The sequence below is a fragment of the Onychostruthus taczanowskii genome, unplaced genomic scaffold (assembly GCF_017590055.1).
Source record: "Onychostruthus taczanowskii isolate IOZ18803 unplaced genomic scaffold, ASM1759005v1 scaffold12, whole genome shotgun sequence".
NCBI lineage: Eukaryota > Metazoa > Chordata > Aves > Passeriformes > Passeridae > Onychostruthus > Onychostruthus taczanowskii.
The window spans coordinates 11,508,079-11,527,144 of record NW_024498351.1 but is presented as its reverse complement, the minus strand read 5'-3'; the positions used below and the strand labels follow the sequence as shown (position 1 = coordinate 11,527,144).

The window sequence follows — 19,066 nt, the reverse complement described above, 5'->3', positions numbered from 1 at the left end:
TTTTTTTTAAGGCAACTCTTGCCTTTAGCAGAAGTATAATTGTGACCCTGCCTGATCCACAGAGCCTCCTGTTGGGAGCAGTTAGCTGTGGTTGCATTAGGCCAAAGGACCTCCCAAGTGGCGGTGGCCTGGGTGTCATAGGAAGGGACTCTGCACATTGTCCATTCTTTCTCATCAAAGTCCCAGGCACCGTGGAGCCAACAGTTTGGTGAAGAAGGAAAATAGTAAACAAGATTTTCCCCTCCCTTCCCAATCCAGCAGCCCCGAGATCTTCCTGGGACGCAGAAAAGGGAACAAACTTTTTCATAATTTCAGTTGTACGGTGTGATTTACATTTCCGGCTGCTCTGTCAGAGTGGCAGTAATTTACAGCCTGATAAAAAACACTTTTACAACACCAGAACATGTTCAAGTGCTGGCTTACTATGCAAAATTTACTTTTTAAAATAAGACACAGGCAAGAAAAAAAAAAATTCGGTTTCCTGCCTTTTTTTCCACCATGGCTTTTTGAAGAGTCAAATGTGTTGAAGTTGTAGTGTAGGCAAAAGAAAAAAGAAAAAATAGGAGCAGGCTGAAGAAAACAGGAATGAAGTAAATCCTGGGCTTTTGTTTATATGCTGTGTATTATACGTCCACGTCCGTCCTATTTCTCTAAGATTTTTGCTTAACGGATACTTAATATTATTGTGCTCTCTGGCCAAACCCTGCTAGTCTTGCCCCAGGGATTGCTTTCATTTAGCCAAGTAGCTATTGTGTTTAAACAATTTCTTTCATTTAATAATTCATTTCTTCTCGGGAGCCTAAAATCGAGTGGGTCTGGTAGCGTTTATGAAAGGGGAAGCATCTTTTATTCAGTTCTAAAACCAGGGTAATAGCGTTATCCTTTCTTGAGGAGCATCCAGCCAGGCTTCTTCACCGGGACAGGGCAGGACGGGTCTGGAAACTAATGTACAACATCCCTATCCTGGTAGGAACGATAAAGTTTAGTAAATTACAAATATGTGAATTTGGCAGACAGTTAGGGATGAAAATGATCAAACGACTAAAAGAAAAAACCAAAAAGAAAAAAAGGCAAGCAATGAATAAACCACATGTAGGAGTTGCCGCTTTCATGACTTTGGTAATTATTTACACCTGAATCATAGTTTACTCCAGCGACGGTTTCAAAAGTAAACCTTTAAAGAATTTAATTATTTCCAGTTTTCGGCAATAGAGATGAAAAAAAAAAAAAAAAAGGGAGAGAGAGAGAGAGAAAAGTAAGTTAGTGAGCAACTGCTGTCTCCCGAGCTCTCATAAAAGGCTTTATGTGACTTTCCATCCCAAAGACACAAGCAGCCCTTCTGCGTCCTCTCCTCCCATCCCTACAGGAGCGCTCACTGTCATCTGTGCACGTATTTACGGCCTAATGAGAGAGTCCTGAGGGTCACACGGGACTGTGCCGCTGCATAGATGTATGTATGTATGTGTGTGTGTGTATATATATATATATATATATATATACACAAACACACACATATATATACCTTTACACACATATACACACATACATATACCTTTGTCTATGTGTGTGTGTTCAGTTGAGACACAGTACTGGAGCACGTGTGGGTGAACTCCATGGCTCCTTCCTTCAGCTCTATAATAGCTCTGTTATTTTTGCTAAACGACCAGGATGGCTCTACGTGACCCTTCGTCATTTAAAACCATTTTCTATCATTGCACGTGGGCCGGGGGGGTAGGGGGATGGATGGGGAGGGGGGAGGAATCGACAAGTCATTGAGAATAACCGGGAAAGCCTGTGATGTATAGCACGTTTTATCTTTATTTAGGCAACACGTCGTTCGCAGGATGGCCTGAGTTTCCATGCGCGACAAGGGCATGAAGCACATCCATCCTCGGGGAGGTGCAGGCAGGCTCGGGGAGCTGCTGTGGCTGGGGGACGGCTGGGCGAGCGCAAGGGCAGGGAACCCTCTCGTTCCCCTGGTGCCCTTTCCTGCCTGTGAATTCCGCACTTTCTGGGGAAATTTCGAAAAAAGAAAAAGAAAAGGAAAAGAAAAGAAAAGAAAAGGAAATTTAAAAAAAAAAAAAAAAAAAAAAAAAAAAAAAAAAAAAAAAAAAAAAAAAAAAAAAAAAAAAGCTCCGTCTCCTTTGCCGGAGCTCCTCTGCAACTCTGGCTGAGGCGTGTGAGGTGGGCGCGGGCAGCAACCCAGGGGCTGGGACCCCCTGTCTGCGCCGAAGCCCCTCCTGCCATGGGTACTGCGGTGAGCTGCCAGCTGCGAGCGCTTTCAATATTTCACTGCCCTCCCTCCTTGAATCCACCGCACTTTCCGGGTCGGGACTGCCTTGGCATCCTTCGTACAGCATCCTCGTGTGCGCTGTATCCCGGAGCCGGGCTGGATTTAAAGGGCTCTGAAGAAAGCAGTTTGCTTTTAGCAAACCTGTTCTGGTTTGGCTGTGGTGCGAGTCCCGGGGGTAAAAGGGAGGGGAGAAAAACCCGTGGTCTGGAGCGCCGGCTCCTGCAGGCGGGGGTGTGTCCCTTCCCTCCGCCGGGGCAGGGAGTGCCGGACGGTGCCCTGGCGGGAGTCCCTCGGGCACATCCCACGCACATCCGCCCGCGGGAGGAGGCGGTGGCCGCGGATCCCGGGGCTGCCCTCTCCGAGCCCCTTCCCTCTGCCCTGCCCGTACCTGGCGCGGCGGGCGTCTGCACTCGCCGAGCGGGGGGTGCTAAAGGAATGGAAAAAAATATCCCCACACACAGTTTTTAAACTTTCTGGAGCTTCTCCTAAACAAGCGGCAGCCTGAAATCACTAGATCTGTGAGGATTCTATACTCACTCTCTCTCCCAGAGTAAGGCGCTGCTGATACATTAGGCACTAGCTGTAGGAATATGTGAACATAAACATATATGTGGGGGCATGGATTAAAAAGCTGTGCATCACCTTGGGTTAAGGGGTTTTTTTGGTCACTCTGCAAACCAACTGTTAGAAATTGTGCTCCCCGAAAGACAACGAGTTCGGGGTGTTTAAAATTTATTTTTCTCCCCGCTCTTGGCGGAGAGAAGGTAATATCGTGCTGGACACAGGGAGGCGAGAAGAGACAGTAACTAACTGTAACTCATTTTCTAGAGGTAGATCACCTCAAACATGTGCTTCATCATACTTTTTTATTTGTGATGGCCTATAATTGTAATATATGTCCATAGTTATACGTCATTCGCAATGCCATTATTCGCGCTTCTTAGTTTTGAAAACAAAGGCATTTTTTGGTTGTCCAATCTTAAAAAGACCTACTCAAACATAACATTAAAAGCGTACATCTTATTAAAGATGGCCGGTGATGGTTCCCACTACAGCATCTCATTAAAATCCACAAGAAAATAGAGACTGAAACATGATAAGATCATATAATATATTCTGAGTATAAGATGCATAAGCATAGAAGGTGTTTGAAACGGTAACATTTTTCTTTTGTCTATTTTTTTTTTGTTTAAAGAAAAGCTGTCATTTTATTTAATGGTCTACACACACACACGTGTGTGTGTGTGTATATACGTATATGTATATGTATATATATATATATATATATATATATATATATAATTTCCTTCTCCCCGAAGAGGGCTCTGACACCTGTTGCAAGCCCCAAAACAGAAGATCACACTGTAAATTCTTCCTGCAATTTTTTTTTTTTTTTTTTTTTTTTTTTTTTTTTAACGATAAGCACTATTCTGGGGAAAATGGATACAGGAAAACTTTATTAAGTAAACGCCCACTAAAATATCTTCGAAGTTTAATTAATTTTGTGTTGGGAAGAAAAATGCGCCTGTTCGGCCCCTGTTTCCCAAGCAGGACACCTCCGAGGAGAACCCGGGCAACCTTTCCGCTATTTTATTACAGTCTATGCAAACTAGATACTGAACATGCTTTTTATGTTGACTCGCTGAGCAGTAGGACGAAAAGCATAGTAAAATTAAAAGAGCTTGCGGGGGAAAAGTACCATTTTCTCCTTTGCCTAGCAGGGGGCTCTTTCCTGGGGCTGTCTGCACCCAGAGCACCGAGTGGGCGGCTGCTGCTCCGCGGGGCTGCCCGGGGGTGCCGGGTGCCCGCGGAGCCGCCGCTCACCTCCCGCGCACCGGGCGGAGGCGGGCGAAGCCGCCGTGATTCCTTTCCCCCCAGCCGTTGTCCTGGCATTTAAAGGGCTAAATCCCAACTGCCAAGCACGCAGCTGGGGTATGTTGTATCCTATCAATTCATAACAAGGAGGCGTTTTGGAAAGACTCGTAAGGATATTTATTTTAAAATGTGTGCTGAAAAGATATATGCTGGGGGGGGAGGAGGGACAGGGTTGGGCGTCTCGAGTTTTGTTTCTAAGCCAAAACGGCACAGTTCGAGCTGTGAACAAATGGTTTCCAGAGAATAGTTCTTTTCTCTTGCTTTTCCCTGAAAGAAGTTTTTTGAAGTTCCCGGAGTTTTTAATGTTAAATAATATTAATACCAAAATGAATGCTTCGAGGCTTCTTGTTTTAATTTTGAAAAGCTGGCATGTCTTTCTTTCTTTCTTTCTTTCTCTCTCTCTCTCTCTTTCTCTCTTTCTCTCTTCCTTTCTCTCTCTCTCTTTCTCTCTCTTTCTCTCTCTTCCTCTTTCATCCTTTCTTTATTGCTTGCGTTCTTGCTTTCTCTTGCTTTCTTTCCACTTCTTGCTTCTCTCCTCCTTCTTGCTTTCTTCTAGAGTTCTCTCTTTATCTCTTGCTTTTTCTCTGTCTTGCTCTCCCACCCTCTCCCTCTCTTCCCTCTCTTTTCTTCTCTCTCTCTTACTGCTCCCCCCTCTCACGCCCTATTTTCCCCCTTGTTTTTGGAAATTCCTTCTTTCAGCCTGACTGTGTTCGGGATATTGTTGCTGGTAAAAGAAATAAATAACCCAATAAATAAACCAGGCTCCTGTTATGACAACTTCCAAGCCAGACCAACATTTTATTACTTAAAATAGCCCTTGAGGAAAAACAAACAAATTTAAAAAAAAGAGGCAAAACATTTAACAGCAGGATCGCAGAGGTCAGTAGCGGAGGTGTGGGACGGGGCGCAGGGCACACGTCCCCCCCAGCCCTGGTGCCCCTGGCACCCCGGCGAAGGCAGCGGACGCTTCTCCCGGGGAGGAGGGCTTGCAGGATCAGCCCTCAGCGTTAATCACAGGCAAACCCTCTGCAGAGCCGGCAGCACAGGGAATGGCCAGTTCGGCAGGGCGCAGAGGTCCCCTCCCCGCCGCTTTTCTTGCTTTCATCTCTGCCAGAGTGTTAAAACTATTGCGAAAATAGCGAGGGGTCACGTCAGCTTTTTGCGGAGGCTGAACGCTGCCTGATCACCTTCGGCTCATCCGGGCGTTATCCCGGCTGCTCCTGCCACCGCCCCTTCGCTGCTGCCTGGGTGGGCAGCGGCGGGAGCCTGGACCGGCGTCCGCCGGGAGCCCTGGGTACCCCGGGCCGGCATCTCTTAACGCCATCCCACTGCCTCTGGGCACATTCTTCTTCAGCAATGGAAAGGAAAAATAAAGAGTGTTGGTAGGGGGACTGTAGACAGTCAAAGTCTGAAGAAGGTTTGCTGCTCTGCAGATCCTGGGAGGGGTTTCCCTCCGGCCGCGGGGAGCCACCCCGAGGCGGGAGCGGAGTGCATCTGCCTGCCTGCCTGCCCGGAGAGGGCCGGAGGAAGGGGGTGACAGCGGCGCTGGGAGAGGTCCCTCCAGGGCTGGAGAGAGCCCTTCGCTCTTCTAATCGCTTGCATGTGCCTGCGCTCCGAGCAGCGGCAAATACCGTAACAACTCGCGTGTCGTAAATTACAGAGACCTCACCCTGGCAGGGAGATGCCGGGGAGGCGTCCGGTTTGTCTGCAGCTCTGGAAGGCACCGGAGGAGCCGGCCTTGCTGCTTCCCTTACTTCTCTTTTCCCTCTCTCCCCCTCAGCCGACTCCTTCACGGAGGGTGATAAGGCATTGACTCACTAGCACGTTTCGGTGTAAGAGACTTTTTGTCTCTCACCCCCACCCTTTTTTTTTTTTTTTTTTTTTGAGTTTTTAACTCCCCTTTATGATCGAAATGTTACTCTCTGCGTTTTGTTTCGTTCTGGCGGCCATTGGTTGGCCTGGGTTTAATCAGAAGGAAAAAATGCTCGCCACAAATGTAGCTATTGTTTGGCTGGAGAGACGGGGGCCGGGGGAGGAAAGCAGAGAGAACGGGAGACCGTGAATGACAGTGACGGTGGGACCAGCCATCCGCCTCTCTGAGTCCTGCTCCTGTGCTCAGCCCTTCCGAAAGCAGAGCTCCCTCTTTCCCCAACCTGCCCGCGGCAGTATGCAGGGGAGCCGGGGGCATGTTATCTCAGGAACATAATGCTAATAAATGTGCTCAGATGTTGGACATTCCCCTTGCCTGTTTTATAGGGTTTCACTGGTGGTGCTTAATGGGCTGGGTCACCGGGACTGATGCTAGCAAGGTTATTAGGATTAAGTAACCTAATGAATCGTATGGCCATTAGCGGGCTTTGAAAGAAGGTAGTTTTCCCTGTAACCTGGTCTCCTGTCTCTTAACAGGGGCAATTATTTTTAACTGTCTCTCAATCACAGGTCGGAGGGGGGCTTTTTTTTCTTCTTTTTTTTTTTTCTTAAGTTTATTTGTTTTAAACCTCTCTCTGATGCTTAGAAATTGATTTCTCCACAGAAAGAGCCTGTCATTTTATCTCGCGGTTTCTCGGAACCGCTGAGCGAGCCAGACGCTGCGGCCGCTCCCGCCCTGCTCGGCGGAACAGCCGCTGCCGGTGCCTTTCCCCTCGGCTGGCCAAGGGCATCACCCGCGACGCGGGTCCGGGAGTACTTGAGGAAGATTTGTACTAATTTTTTTTTTTTTTTTTTTTCCCAGAGAAGTGTTTTTCTTGCCGCGTCTTTTGCTAAGCCAGGTAAGCGATGCGACGCTCGGTTCCCCCTTCAGCGGCTCGCCCCGCACCGCTCCCTCCCGGGGAGCCCTTGAAGGCTCCCTTTGGCGGCGGCTTCACCCCCGCACTCGGTACCACCACCGGAACCAGCCGAACCCGAGGGGCAGCGCTGGGCGAGCGGGGAGGCAGGGCAGCGGCAGAGGCAGGCCAGCAGCACCGGAGCCTGCAGCTGCCTTCTCTCCCCGGGGCAGCCACGGCCAGGGCGAGCGCAGGTTATCAAAGCTAACTCTTAGCCATCCGCTGTCTTCTATGGCAAGGAGAAACCAACCATTATTATTATTATTATTATTATCATCATCATCATCATCATCATCATCATCAATATCTGTGCTAGATATTAGAATTATCATTATTACCATTATTCTTATTTTTTTGGTCCCGAGGTTTAAGATTTTTTTTTCAAACTTCGATGTTTTTCCCCCTACCTCCCCCCCGTGAAAGGGTAGAGTTTGAATGTGGACATAGGTTACATATCGTAATGCTCCTTCGGGGAGGCCGGGCCAGCGGTGTGAATATCCGCTCTAATTAGAGCAAGTGTTAACTGCTGCTCCGGTTTGATCAGGTCTGAAATATTTGTACCATGGTCATTTTCCGGACCCGCCACACTTTAAAATAACCCGGACGTACTGGTGAAAAATTTAGAAAGGGGATAAAAACCGACAAAAAGTTGCTGGGAGACGAGTCCTTTTGTCCGGGTGCCTCTGCGAGCCCGGCGGTGCCTTGGCCGCTGAGCCGCTTGCGGCGGCGGGGCTGGGATGGAAGAACGCAGGGGTGTTGGGCGCGGCGGCTGGAGGCAGAGCAAGGCCCAGCCTCCTCTCCCACAGCAAAAGAAGATGGGAAGACCTTGCCTGGCGTGGCCAGGGCCCCTTCTGAAGAGCTACCACTGAGCGGCATCTCCCGCGCCCATGGCGCTGGCAGGGTGACAGGCGTGGGCAGGCTGGTGGCAAAACGCTATTTCGTGTTTTCCACCTATAAAAGCTCACGGTCAAGCTGCGAGGGGCATCGCACCTGCCGGGCTGTCTGGCTCCCAGCCGCCGGGAAGGGGCTGCTCCTCGGGGGGCCCTGCGGCAGGAGCAGCGCAAGGTGTCCGCCAGCAGAGTAGAGGAAAGCTCCAGCCCGCCTGACTTGGAAAGAATCCACTTTCCCACAGCTTTTTCAATCCCCAATACTTTTCACACCCTGTTAGGAGTTAATACCGCCGAAACCGCTAAACGCTTCCATGCCTAAAGGTACGCCCTGCGCCGGGCGGCCCAGCCCCGGGCAGGACGGGCCGAGCGCGGGAAGCGCCGCCAGCCCGCGGAAAGGGTCGTTTCCCCGGTGGAAATTCCTCGGATGCTTCGTACTTAGGCTAACACATCGGGCTGACTTTCTTTGAAAGGGCTTCGGCGGGCAAGGGAGGGGAAGGATTCCCCGGATACCTTTTGGGGAAAGAGCGGGGCTATACTGCCGGAGCCGCTCCAGCTCCCCGGGTAATATTTCAGATGCCAGTCTCTCGGAGTGGAGAGCTGGCTGGGGATCAGCTATGTGGCCTGCACTCTACAACCAGCACCTCCGGGCGGCAGGAAAGCCACACGGGACTGGTGGGGAGGGAAGGGAGGGAGTAGGGGGCTGTAAAAGTCTTCAAAACCAGAATGGATCTTACCTGTAGCTGACGGATTTTTTTTTTTTTTTTTTTTTTTTTTTAACCGGGGCTATTTAGCCTCTCATCTTTCACCGTCGCTGGCGGGGGGCCGAGGGCAGCAGCCGCTCCGCTCCGGCTCCGCTCCGGATCCGCTCCGGCTCCGCTCCGCTCCGGCGGACCTCGCCCAGTGCGTCCAGTCACCCCGCAAGGCCAAGGGCAGAGAAAGGGCCTCTTTTTCCCTGAGCTCACGGGGACGATGCGATAACCGAACGCGCACCGCAGGAAAGAGCCGATCGGGGGGAGCATTTCTTATCCTATTTTCCCAGTGAAGTAGTAGCTGGAAAATTCCGGGTGAGATTTCATGCCACTTCTTTCCAAACCTGCAAACACCGTCCCTAGGAAAACCGCTCGGCTGGGGTCTCCCCAGCTCGCAGCAAGAGCACTTGTCTCCGAGAAGCACAAAATTCACCCAGAAAACCTAACTGCAATGTTTAGCGGTCAGGCCAGCTGTGCCCAGCCTTCCAAGCAATGGGACATGTAGGCTGTCATTCAGAGCCTGAAGGGATTTGCCCGGCGTGTCTGTCTTCTCAAAACAACGGACTTGGCTCCGGCGTAAAGTGAGAGCATCTCTGAGTCCAGAGTTGCCGTGCTCCCCTCCAGCCCCTCAGGCACAGTGATGCGCCTCTTCTTGCATCCTTCAGGTTGTAATCAGCCTTTAATTTGCCATAGTGCTGGGGAAGATTGGGACACCAGGTCGGTGTGCACCAGGTGTGCGGGATGCGCCTTTAGCTATATCGTCCCCAGCCCCCGAAGAACACTCTCAGCCTTGTAAGCTTAGCAGCATCCCTCAGCTTCGCGTTTGCTCTCCGTTCAAACCCCGTTAAATTCTTGGGGCGTGAAAGGGAAATCCACGGGTGATGTGAACTTAGCGGGACCCTCCACAACCCTGGTTAGGCTTTTTCCCTCACCGTCGGAAAATGCCTTGCGGGCTGGCACGGGGGAAACTGCGGGTGCGGTGCCAGGACAGCTCCCGAGGCACAGGCTGATTCCCAGAGAGGGACGCGATTTCCCCGGCTGCCCTGTCCCTGTCCGGGACACGCACAGCCCCGCAGGCAGCTCCTGGCCGGCTGCAGCCCCTCCCCACCGTTCCTGGGGCCGGTGGAGCCGCAGCCGGGTTACATCTTTGGGGCTGTGCTCTCAAAGTGGCAACTCTCCCGCCTCACCCGGCTTTCCCCCATCGCCCGCTGGCGTGAAGCTCTCGGTGCCTCCCCGTGTCCCCCCAGCCCGATCCAAACACTCCACGCTCTCGGCCATCTCAGCAGGGCGGATGTCCGTGCAGGATAGGGCCACTTCCTCCCTCACGGTCCTCAGGCCCCGGCAGGCCTCTAAGTCCTGTCGAGACGGAGGGACCTGTGCTGGGCTGTGCCACACAAGCCATGCAGACGCCCTCGCCGCTCAGGTGTGACTACAAAGGGTCTTTCCTGGCGGCCTGCTGCTGGCCGGAGCCTGGGATAGGTGTAAACCCTACCCACCCGGAGGATGAGTGCGTTTCATCTCTGTGGTACCATTTATTCAAATGGCACAAGGAGTCCCAAGCCGAGAGCTGGGGGGACCTCCAGGGAAAGGATTCTCTTTGCAGACGAGGTTGGGAGCACTGGGAGCCGAGCACGGCAGCGCCGGACACCGCAGCTGGGGGGCCAGGGCGGGCTGTGGCAGCAGCTGTGACCCGCGGGGAGCTGTCCCCGCTTGCTGCCCGCGGCTGCCAACTCGCTGCCTCAGGCGGGCAGGTGGCAGCGGCAGCGGCGGGATGCAGGACTCCGTATGCCCCGGGTGCTCCGCAGGGCACATTGGCTTTCCTGCTCCCCTTCCCGGGAGCCGGGAGGGCAGTGTACTGCCGCTCTCACTGCAGAGGCGCAGACAGGATGGGAAGGAGCCGAGCTCGTGTTTAAAGCCGAATATCGCACCCACCCGAGCAGCAGCGGTGGGATCAAACGCATCCCCCTTCTCACCCCCTGCTCCAGGTGCTTTCCTGGGCGGCGCGGCTCCTCCCCGCCTGTGCGTACACACACATACACGATTAATTCATGATAAATTATTACAGTCGAATATATATTAGATTGTTCCTGTTACCTTTTTAAAGAATAGTGAGTTAGTCCCGTAATTTCCCTTCATTTGTTTCACAGCTTGCAAATCTACAAGCAACACAAAGTGAGGACTATTTAAATGCACATTTTACATATTATAAATATAAAATCATACACAAACACACGATATACATGTAACCACATATCAACATGTAGGCATAAATGCATGTGGGAACTTCACTGAAATGCTCCGGTTTGCTGATAGGGCAGGATGGGACATGCGCTGTGGTGTGGGGTGTGACAAGAGGGTCCTTTGGATGGGATGTGACAGGAGTGTCCTTTTGGATGTAGATCTCCCGGAAGGGTCTGCCCGGCTCCCCCTCCCCGGGCTGAGCTGTGGCACCTCCCCCAGCCCCTGATCCCGTGGGAAAGGGACAGGATTTCCCTGGCGCTGCCCCGTGCTGGGGCGAGGTAGGGCAGCGAGACACGCGCGCCCTGTTTGAGAGGCAGCACGGTGTCACCGCCGGCGCTTCCCGGCAGAAAGCTATCTCATTTATCGGAGGGTGCGAGAGGTGCCTGGAGTTACCAGCAGATATCAAACACTCCCTTTCAGGCCCCAAGAAAAAATAAAAACAGTTTGAAGGAGAGAGCTCCCAGCTGACAGTAGGCAAACACTATGAGATCTCTCCTCGGTGCACTGCGGAGAGGCGAGGCTGGTTTTTTTTCATGTACTTTTTGCAAAACTTACTCAAGTGCTTTAAATTCGTTTCCAAATTTCTCGTGGCACAGTTTTCAAAAACCTCCTTATAAAAGAACAGGCGTTTGCCGATTTTTTTTTTTTTCCTTTTCCCCCGTAACTGTACATTGCAGTGTACAAAAATAATGGATAAATGCATACATCCACCCCTCCTTTAATAATCTATGAAGTCACGGTATAACACATCTAAACAATGTTTTCAGACCTGATTCATTCACTTAGGAAAAATAAAGGAAAAAATGAGGAGAGGAGAGGAGAGGAGAGGAGAGGAGAGACTCCCACCGTTTTGATTATTAGTATTTTGCCGTCGGTGTCTTGCACGTAAGAGCCGAGAGCGGCCGCAGAGCAAGGCAGAGGGAGCTGCCTGCAGCCAGGGAGCTGGAAGCTCAGAGCTGTTGAGCAGCGCTTCCTTTCCGCAGGAAGGTGGGGATTGCTTTTCAGGCCAGGTCCGAGCAGGTCCGAGGCCGGGCAGCAGCCAGGCCGGCTTCCCGCCGGGCACGTCCCCTCTGCGGGGCAGCGCCCGGGGCACAATCTGGCCTGCGCCTACTTGGGAAGACAGCAATTTGAGGCCGTGCTTCATTCGGGGAGGAAAGAACAGCATTTGCAGAGAGAAACACAGCAGACTTCTAGTCATTAGTGAAAGGAAAAAAAAAAAGAAAAAAGAAAAAAGAAAAAATAACCCCCCCCCAAAAAAAAAGAAAGATTAAAAAAAAAGAAGAAAAATAGAAGAAAAAATAAAAATACAAGAAGGGGGAAAAAAAAGAAAATAGAAAAATTATGAAAGAAATAAAGAAAAATTTAAAAGTTAAATAAAAATAAAAGAGAAAAAAAGGAGGGAAAAAAAAGGGTAAGAAAAAGGAAGGAAAAAACGTAAAAGGCTGCCTTGTGTGCTGGCAACGGGTCGGATCCTCACCTGGGGTTGTACGGTGTCATCTGTCATTGCGATGGGTGTGCGGGGCTGGCACTCCCGTCCCGGAATGAGGGTCTGGCCTCACGCCTTCCCACGAGCCAAATCGACATCAAAGGCACGCGATAGACAATGTGGAGCACACATGGGAGCCGCGCAAGACTTTTCTGTCAAAACGTGTTTCCTGGCGTTTTTCTGCCCTATCAGACCTGGCCCCCCAGCACCCTCACAGCACCATAAAGAAGCAGCAGGGAACTCTAGAGATGAGCTGAGAATACAAACAGCGTACATACAGCTTCTCAAAGTGGGCCCGGGGAGCTGCCAGATTCCCTTTTTTCCTCCATGGGGATACAGTGACTTGCAGCAAATTAGTACCCATTGTCATTCAGGGGTGGTTTTAATTATCTTTTTGGGCCTCTGAAGATTTAAGTCATCTCCTGCTACTTTCTTGTACAAATTAGGTGTCAGCTCAAAGTCCACTTCCAAACTGATCCCTTGCAATACCTGACTTTCTTTGGATCTACATTCCTCCAGCCAGCATCTAGTTCACCCAAACACAACAAATATCTCTAGCTCAAGTCCAACAACCTGTTGGATGTTCTTTTGCTCCTGCTTAATGACTGCATGTGACCTGTCCTGTGATCTGCCAAGATCTGCAGTCATAGACATGGAGTCATCTGACATCAGTTGTAATGGGAAATGGGGAAAGATTTTATGGCTATGGACTGTTGGAGAGCAGGTAGGAGATGGTAAATGGAATTAAGACCATTTGGCTCTGCATGAGGATTCAAAATGGTCTTATAAACATTTTAAGTAACAATTTAAATAAAGTTCTGATTTAGGAGGAAACTGGGAATTTGTAACACATATTAATGACTATTTGTTTCTATATATTTATTAAAATTTTGCATTCATTCACACTGTGTCATATTGAGAGGTTACAAAACAAGAGCAGTCTGTTAGTGTGCATAAATCAACATGCTGCAGTACACTACAATAAATGCTACATATGTGTAGCATGAGTACATATGTGTGCTCATTTCTCATTGCCGTAACAAATCTAGAGTAAAACTACGTTTTTGCAGAGATTCCAAGACACAGCACTTAGAAAAAGTCACTGCAATCCTTCATACCGTCTACACCTAGGAAGCTCCTATTACTTAACTGGGACACGAGCCCAGCTCTCAAACAGAACAACACTGGGGATTGGGTGGAAATCTGGTGTTTAAATTTAGACTATCTTTTTCATATCATCATGTCTTTACCAAGTAACTCCCCTGGCACCAGGGAAGCCACTAAGATGCCTGAAGTTCTGCTCCACACATGCGCTGAAGCCTTTTGGTCTTGACAGGGCTAAGTGCGTATCTCACACCTAATCCCATCAGGATTCACAGACAAAGAGTGCCTCCTCCCTGGAGGAGTCTGTTCTGGCAGTACACATGTAATCCATGCTCACACAAACAGGGCTCTGCACGGAACACGGTGGCACCAGCAGCCCCGTTCCTCAGAGCAGGTTGTTAGTCATGCAGGTATTGGAGGAGCTAGCAATGTCCATCTTCATCTCTCTGCTTTGGGGAGTTTACAGCCACATTTCCCATAACCATGGTGTGTAGCTCACATAATATCAGGCATCTGAAGGACAGGGATGAGAAATAGTCTTAGTTCTCTTGACACTGCACTCATCTCCATATCATGATTAATGATTCAGTCCCTCTTCCCTCTCCTGTGGCAGCACCAGAACAGCTTCTACCCAGACATCAATATACTGTTGCAGAGAGTGAGAAGTAGAAGTTTAACCCTCCTAAGGAACTGAATAAGGCCTCCCAAGCCTCATATCTACATATAAAGAAAGTATTTTTATGTTTCTGACTAAAAAGATTTATTTTCCACCACTTCAATGCAAGAAAAGACTAAAAGCTTTTGAGCTGGGCAGACATTCCTGACAGACCTAGGCAATGCTGAGATGTTTGCAGGAAAGTGATGGAAGATTTTGTTCTCAAGGGAAAAAAGGAGGGAGTTTTTAAAACCTCTGATATGTCAGTCTGAAGCAGCCAGTGCTTTGGAAAAGGTCCAAACTGGACTTTGTGTTGTACAAAGTTGTGATGAACCTTTTGTCCTGGATAAGGACAGTGCATAACTGAGCCCATGTGGCTGGAAATGTCCTCAAAAGCACCAGAACAGGATGACACTTAAGGAGGCATCACTGGCATGAGCTAACTGCAGCTGGAGTGCCCAGGGGGAGCACTCCCCACATTCAGACACCTGTCCCTGGGGATAAATCCTGCAGGCTCTTGCATCCTCTGTCACCCACAGATGTTGCCATGTCCTCGCTGTGGCTCCTCATCCTCCCTGGGTTCCTTCTTCAGAGTTCATGTTGCCTTTAACATTTGAGAAAAAAAGTCCTTGTAGTTTAGTCTGGCCTCACGTACAGTCTTTGTGGAGCCAGGGCAAAGTCAGCACAGGTGAGGGGGCCTTTGAATGTGCATCTGCATTCCTTTGGATGAAGGAACTCAAAGCCCCAGACCCATGCACCTAATATCTGCTGAGGTTCCTTGAATAGCCAGTAGAGCATAAGGTCCAAAAAGCCCAGCTTTTGAGACACTTGAAACAAATCTTTGAAGCAATCAAATTGAAACCAAATCTTCCTTCTGAACCAAATCCTTCCTTCTGTCACTAGAGCCTGTCAAAGGCATTTATTCCAATAAGCATTTTAAGAACTCAGGGTTGATGCTAAAACAGAAAACTTAGTGTCTTACACTGGCAATCACCACTAGAATTCACACAGCTGATAATAAGGGGAGGTTTTGGGAAGCGCAATTTCTGGTAAGGAAAGAAAGTGGGGGAGTATGGTTCATGTGCCCAAAGTCTTAATCACCCCCTACCCCACCCCCATAAAAATAACCACATAATTTATAATCATTCATAGCAGTTGGAATTGTCCTGACTTTTAAAAGACTTTTTTCATTAGACAACCCTTTTTTCCTTGTAAAGCATATTATTGATCTTAATACGCAGAAAATGCCATAGCTAGCAACTCAGAATGTCAGTGCCATTTTTGCTAAACAATGAGAATTGATGAGGTTTGGCAAGACATTAAAATATTTAACACTATAACTTTGACAAGTCTTTTATGTGTTTGTACTAATAGGAAAATCTTTTAACAGGAAAAATGTTTTTCTCTGCTCCACTAAAAACTCCAGTGAGGGCTGATTCTGTTTGCATTAAACCCAATGGGAGGCTTGTTACTGACTTCAAAGTCAGTTCCAAGAGGAATTCCAGTGTGGAAAATTATGACTAGAAAAAAAAAAAATCATAGACTTTTAGTTACATGACTAGTGCCATTTAAATTAGCACTTAATTACATGCCCTAGCACTTCAGAGTGTCTGGGGACAGCATGTGTGGTGTAGCCCAGAAAAATTGCACACTACCAGCCTGAATACAGTGGACATGCCAGCTCTTAGAGCAGCATGTCACCTGAGGCATGGGAGCGGGACCAGGTGCCCGGGGAAGTCACAGGCCTGTATTACTTACTGCTAAGAGTCTACATTTGCGAGACATTTTTCTTTTTAAAAATGATTTTAGCTGCCCAAATCTCTTTTCCTGTAGAAACCTGGCTTGCACAGTTCTGGTTCCTTGGCTGATTTGCTGTCTTCACAGCTTTATGTGTAGAGCGCAGAGTTTGGGTGAAGTAATACAGGAGGCATTAGGGTCTTTGTATTTAAGATGAAAGAGTAAAATTACTTAGGTTAATTAGTCAGTCTAAATGAAAATGTTGATGAAAAGGAGGTTGTAAACTTCTCGTCTATCTTCATCTTTCAGTACTGATGTTGTGTGAGAGTGTTCTGATCTTGAGCACAAAAATTTTTCTTTCCTGCATTTCTTTTAAAAGCTCATGGGCAGAGATCAAGATCCTGTTCAGGCATCTTGGACATTTAGGAAAGCGGTGATACACTTAATTTTAACCATGGAGCTCATAGTCAGGTTGTCCTGAGGTGGACAATTAAATTACGAGCATCACGTTATTTGCAAAGATCAGAATTGCTTTTGTTCACTTGTAATCATTCCTTTAACCCCAGAAGGCAGCACCTCTTGCAAATACCATTGGGAAAGAAACAAAATGTAAAAGTGGTATCCTGTAATCATATTTATTCCTATACACAACAAGCTAAAATGCTAGGATCTTTTAATAGCTTTTTCCATATTGGACTCTTTGTTTGGATGTGGTTTTCCTGATGTATCCTAGTAACATGTTTAGTTAATTTATATTGTGTGTATGTGCAGACAGATATACACACATCCATATGTATGCACACACATAGTCCTCATTAAGTAAGTGCTAAACCCCCCACAGCAGAGTTGGGTTTGCAGGGCAGCAAGGCTGAAAGCTGCGAGTCTGCTCCCTCTGCAGAGGGGTACCACAGACACTGCTCCAGGGAGGCACACGCAGCCCCCTGCAGATCTGGAGCCCCCGTGCCTCTGCTGTGAAGCTTGCTCTGGTTTGTGCAGCCCAGGCAGAGCTGAAATCCTTATTTCTCACTGGGAGCTGAGCTCCGTGCTTACAGGCTCTCCCGGGAGGGTGGGTGCATCATCCCCCCATGTCTCACTTGTGCTGGAGCGCTTGGCCAGCCCCTTGGCAGAGGGATTGTTGCACTTACACTGGTGGTGTGAGGACTCAATCCTTACACTGTCAGAGTATCTGAGCTGTTGCAGGACAAACTCCAAATGCAGAAACATTTGGCAGATGATGAAGAAAAGAGGGATTCCACATTTTGTGCAATAAAACACAAATATAACCTATTTATCTGGTGTTAAAAGACTCATTCTTCAAGGATTCAAACCTGGCCATACCTGCCTTTACTAAAACAAGAAAGTGCTGGTTCTGAGGCTTACAATATGCACTCTTGGAAAAGCCACACAATCCTTATTATCTTTATTTTTTTTGTTTCAGGCCCACAAGTGGATCAAACCCATCCTGCACTGTTGTATTTAGTCCACAACAAAACTCCCTTTGAGGAAGATTCTGCAGACTTAAGGACTGAGGAGTTAGGACTGGGAGCTAAGGAAAAGACAGGAATAACTTCCTTCATAGCTGGTTTTAAAAAGACAAGCCAAAACTAAGGGGAGATGGTCTGAGGTTTAGAAACATGCAGGATAATTTTCACACCAAATAAGAAAAATGAGAAATTATCTTAACTTATTGTAACTTGTCATAAAAGTACATGTTCCTTTCCAGCCTTAAAAGAGGATTTTATAAATCCTATTGTCTTTGATTTAAGTTCACTTTATATTGATTTTTAAATTCATGCGTTCTTAAGAAAGCATAATGAAACACTTGCTGTTTCTATTATCTTGATTAGTGCTTCATTGTATAAGAATTTGGTTATTGAAACATACACTAAACATTGCACTGTAAATTGTGTTGTGACTTATACAATATCTTTTGGTATTAATAGAAAAAATTCAAGATTGAAAAAATTGTATTTAATTTTTTATTTTATTTAGTTTAATAAAAAACTCACTTGACTGCACATTTCTTTGCTTTATTTTCTCATTTATTGTGTATACATTTGATGAAAAATATCTGTGTCTGTTGCATATCATCTATCTAACACGAGAAACTGCTGCTGTTCTTAATAAGTTACTGAGAAAAATAAACCAGTTTGCACTTTGATTTCTATCGCTCCTGGTGAGTGATTCTTCTGGAATAAACATAGCTCTAGCACATGTAAACAACACAGGAAATTAATAACAAAATTCTTTGGATTTCTTTCAGATGCCACATACTCTATGTAAATATATGTGGCTTTCAATTTCAATGATTTTCCAGAAAGTCATAAACTTTGTTCATTAAGCATTCTCTTAAACTAAACATTTATTACTTTATAAGTGTTATTTTAACTAAATCAAGTGGATGTCCATGGCAAATTGATGCAACAGATCTGTTCAACCATAGAAGCAGGATGGCTTCTTTTGAGTTTGGAAAACTCTGAGTTCTTATTTAAACTTCAAGGGAATGAGATGTAGCATAATATGTTGATTTTTAATGTGAAAAAATGTTGATAATATCTTTTAAAAAATCATCTACCTTTGCCTCATAATCTCTGTGATAAAACTTGGGAAAAATCCCATCAGCTGGATAAAGTCATATATCTGCTTCATGAGTCTTGGGTTAGTAGTTTTGCACAGAACTGGATTAGCAGGTTTTTTCCCTACCAGCTGTGATTAGTCATTATTTTCCTGGAGGAATGAGTCAGGTATTTTTTCTGAAAACATAGCTCTTTTAAGTGTAAAATTTTAAGATCATACAGACAAAAACATTTTATGTTTTCTGTACCAACCGGTAAAAAAACATATTAAGAAATACTCTCATGATTGTCATGATATGTGTTTGAATTCTAAAGAATGGTCTTTGTGGAGACTTTGCATGTTTAGCAAACCCACTCCCAGGAGTCTGGGTGTGCAGCTCCTGATGTGGAAAAGCCCTACCACAATAAAAAGGTTTGGTGTGGGATGCAACAAGCATCTTCATTGCTCTTCCTCACTTAAGGAATTAGGAGAAGACTCCTTGTGGGCTCAGCCAGGGGGATGGTGGGAAGCAGCCTGTTCCCAACCCAAGCTTCTTGCTTTGGGGCTGGATTTGGAGAAGCCCCTGTGGCACTGCTGAGTGCTCTCTGCTAACACGGGCCCTTGGCTGAGCCGGCTCCTTTGGCAGCAGGGGCTGGGA

General features: G+C 47.5%; 1 protein-coding gene across 4 annotated transcripts in view; it reads left to right on the top strand.

Moving 5' to 3' along the window:
- LOC121331426 overlaps positions 1-17,569 on the top strand; it is a 22,246-nt gene extending 4,677 nt beyond the window's left edge. For 2 of the 4 annotated variants that reach the window (XM_041395827.1, XM_041395826.1), the window contains 2 exons: positions 6,900-6,936; positions 8,672-10,643. In XM_041395827.1, the coding sequence (XP_041251761.1) occupies positions 6,900-6,936; positions 8,672-8,836 (202 nt within the window). In that variant the 3' untranslated portion in view covers positions 8,837-10,643. Of the gene's footprint in view, positions 1-6,899; positions 6,937-8,671; positions 10,644-17,290 lie in introns of those variants that run through there. The other 2 variants (XM_041395828.1, XM_041395829.1) reach the window with 2 other exon arrangements.
- Positions 17,570-19,066: the final 1,497 nt, after the last annotated feature.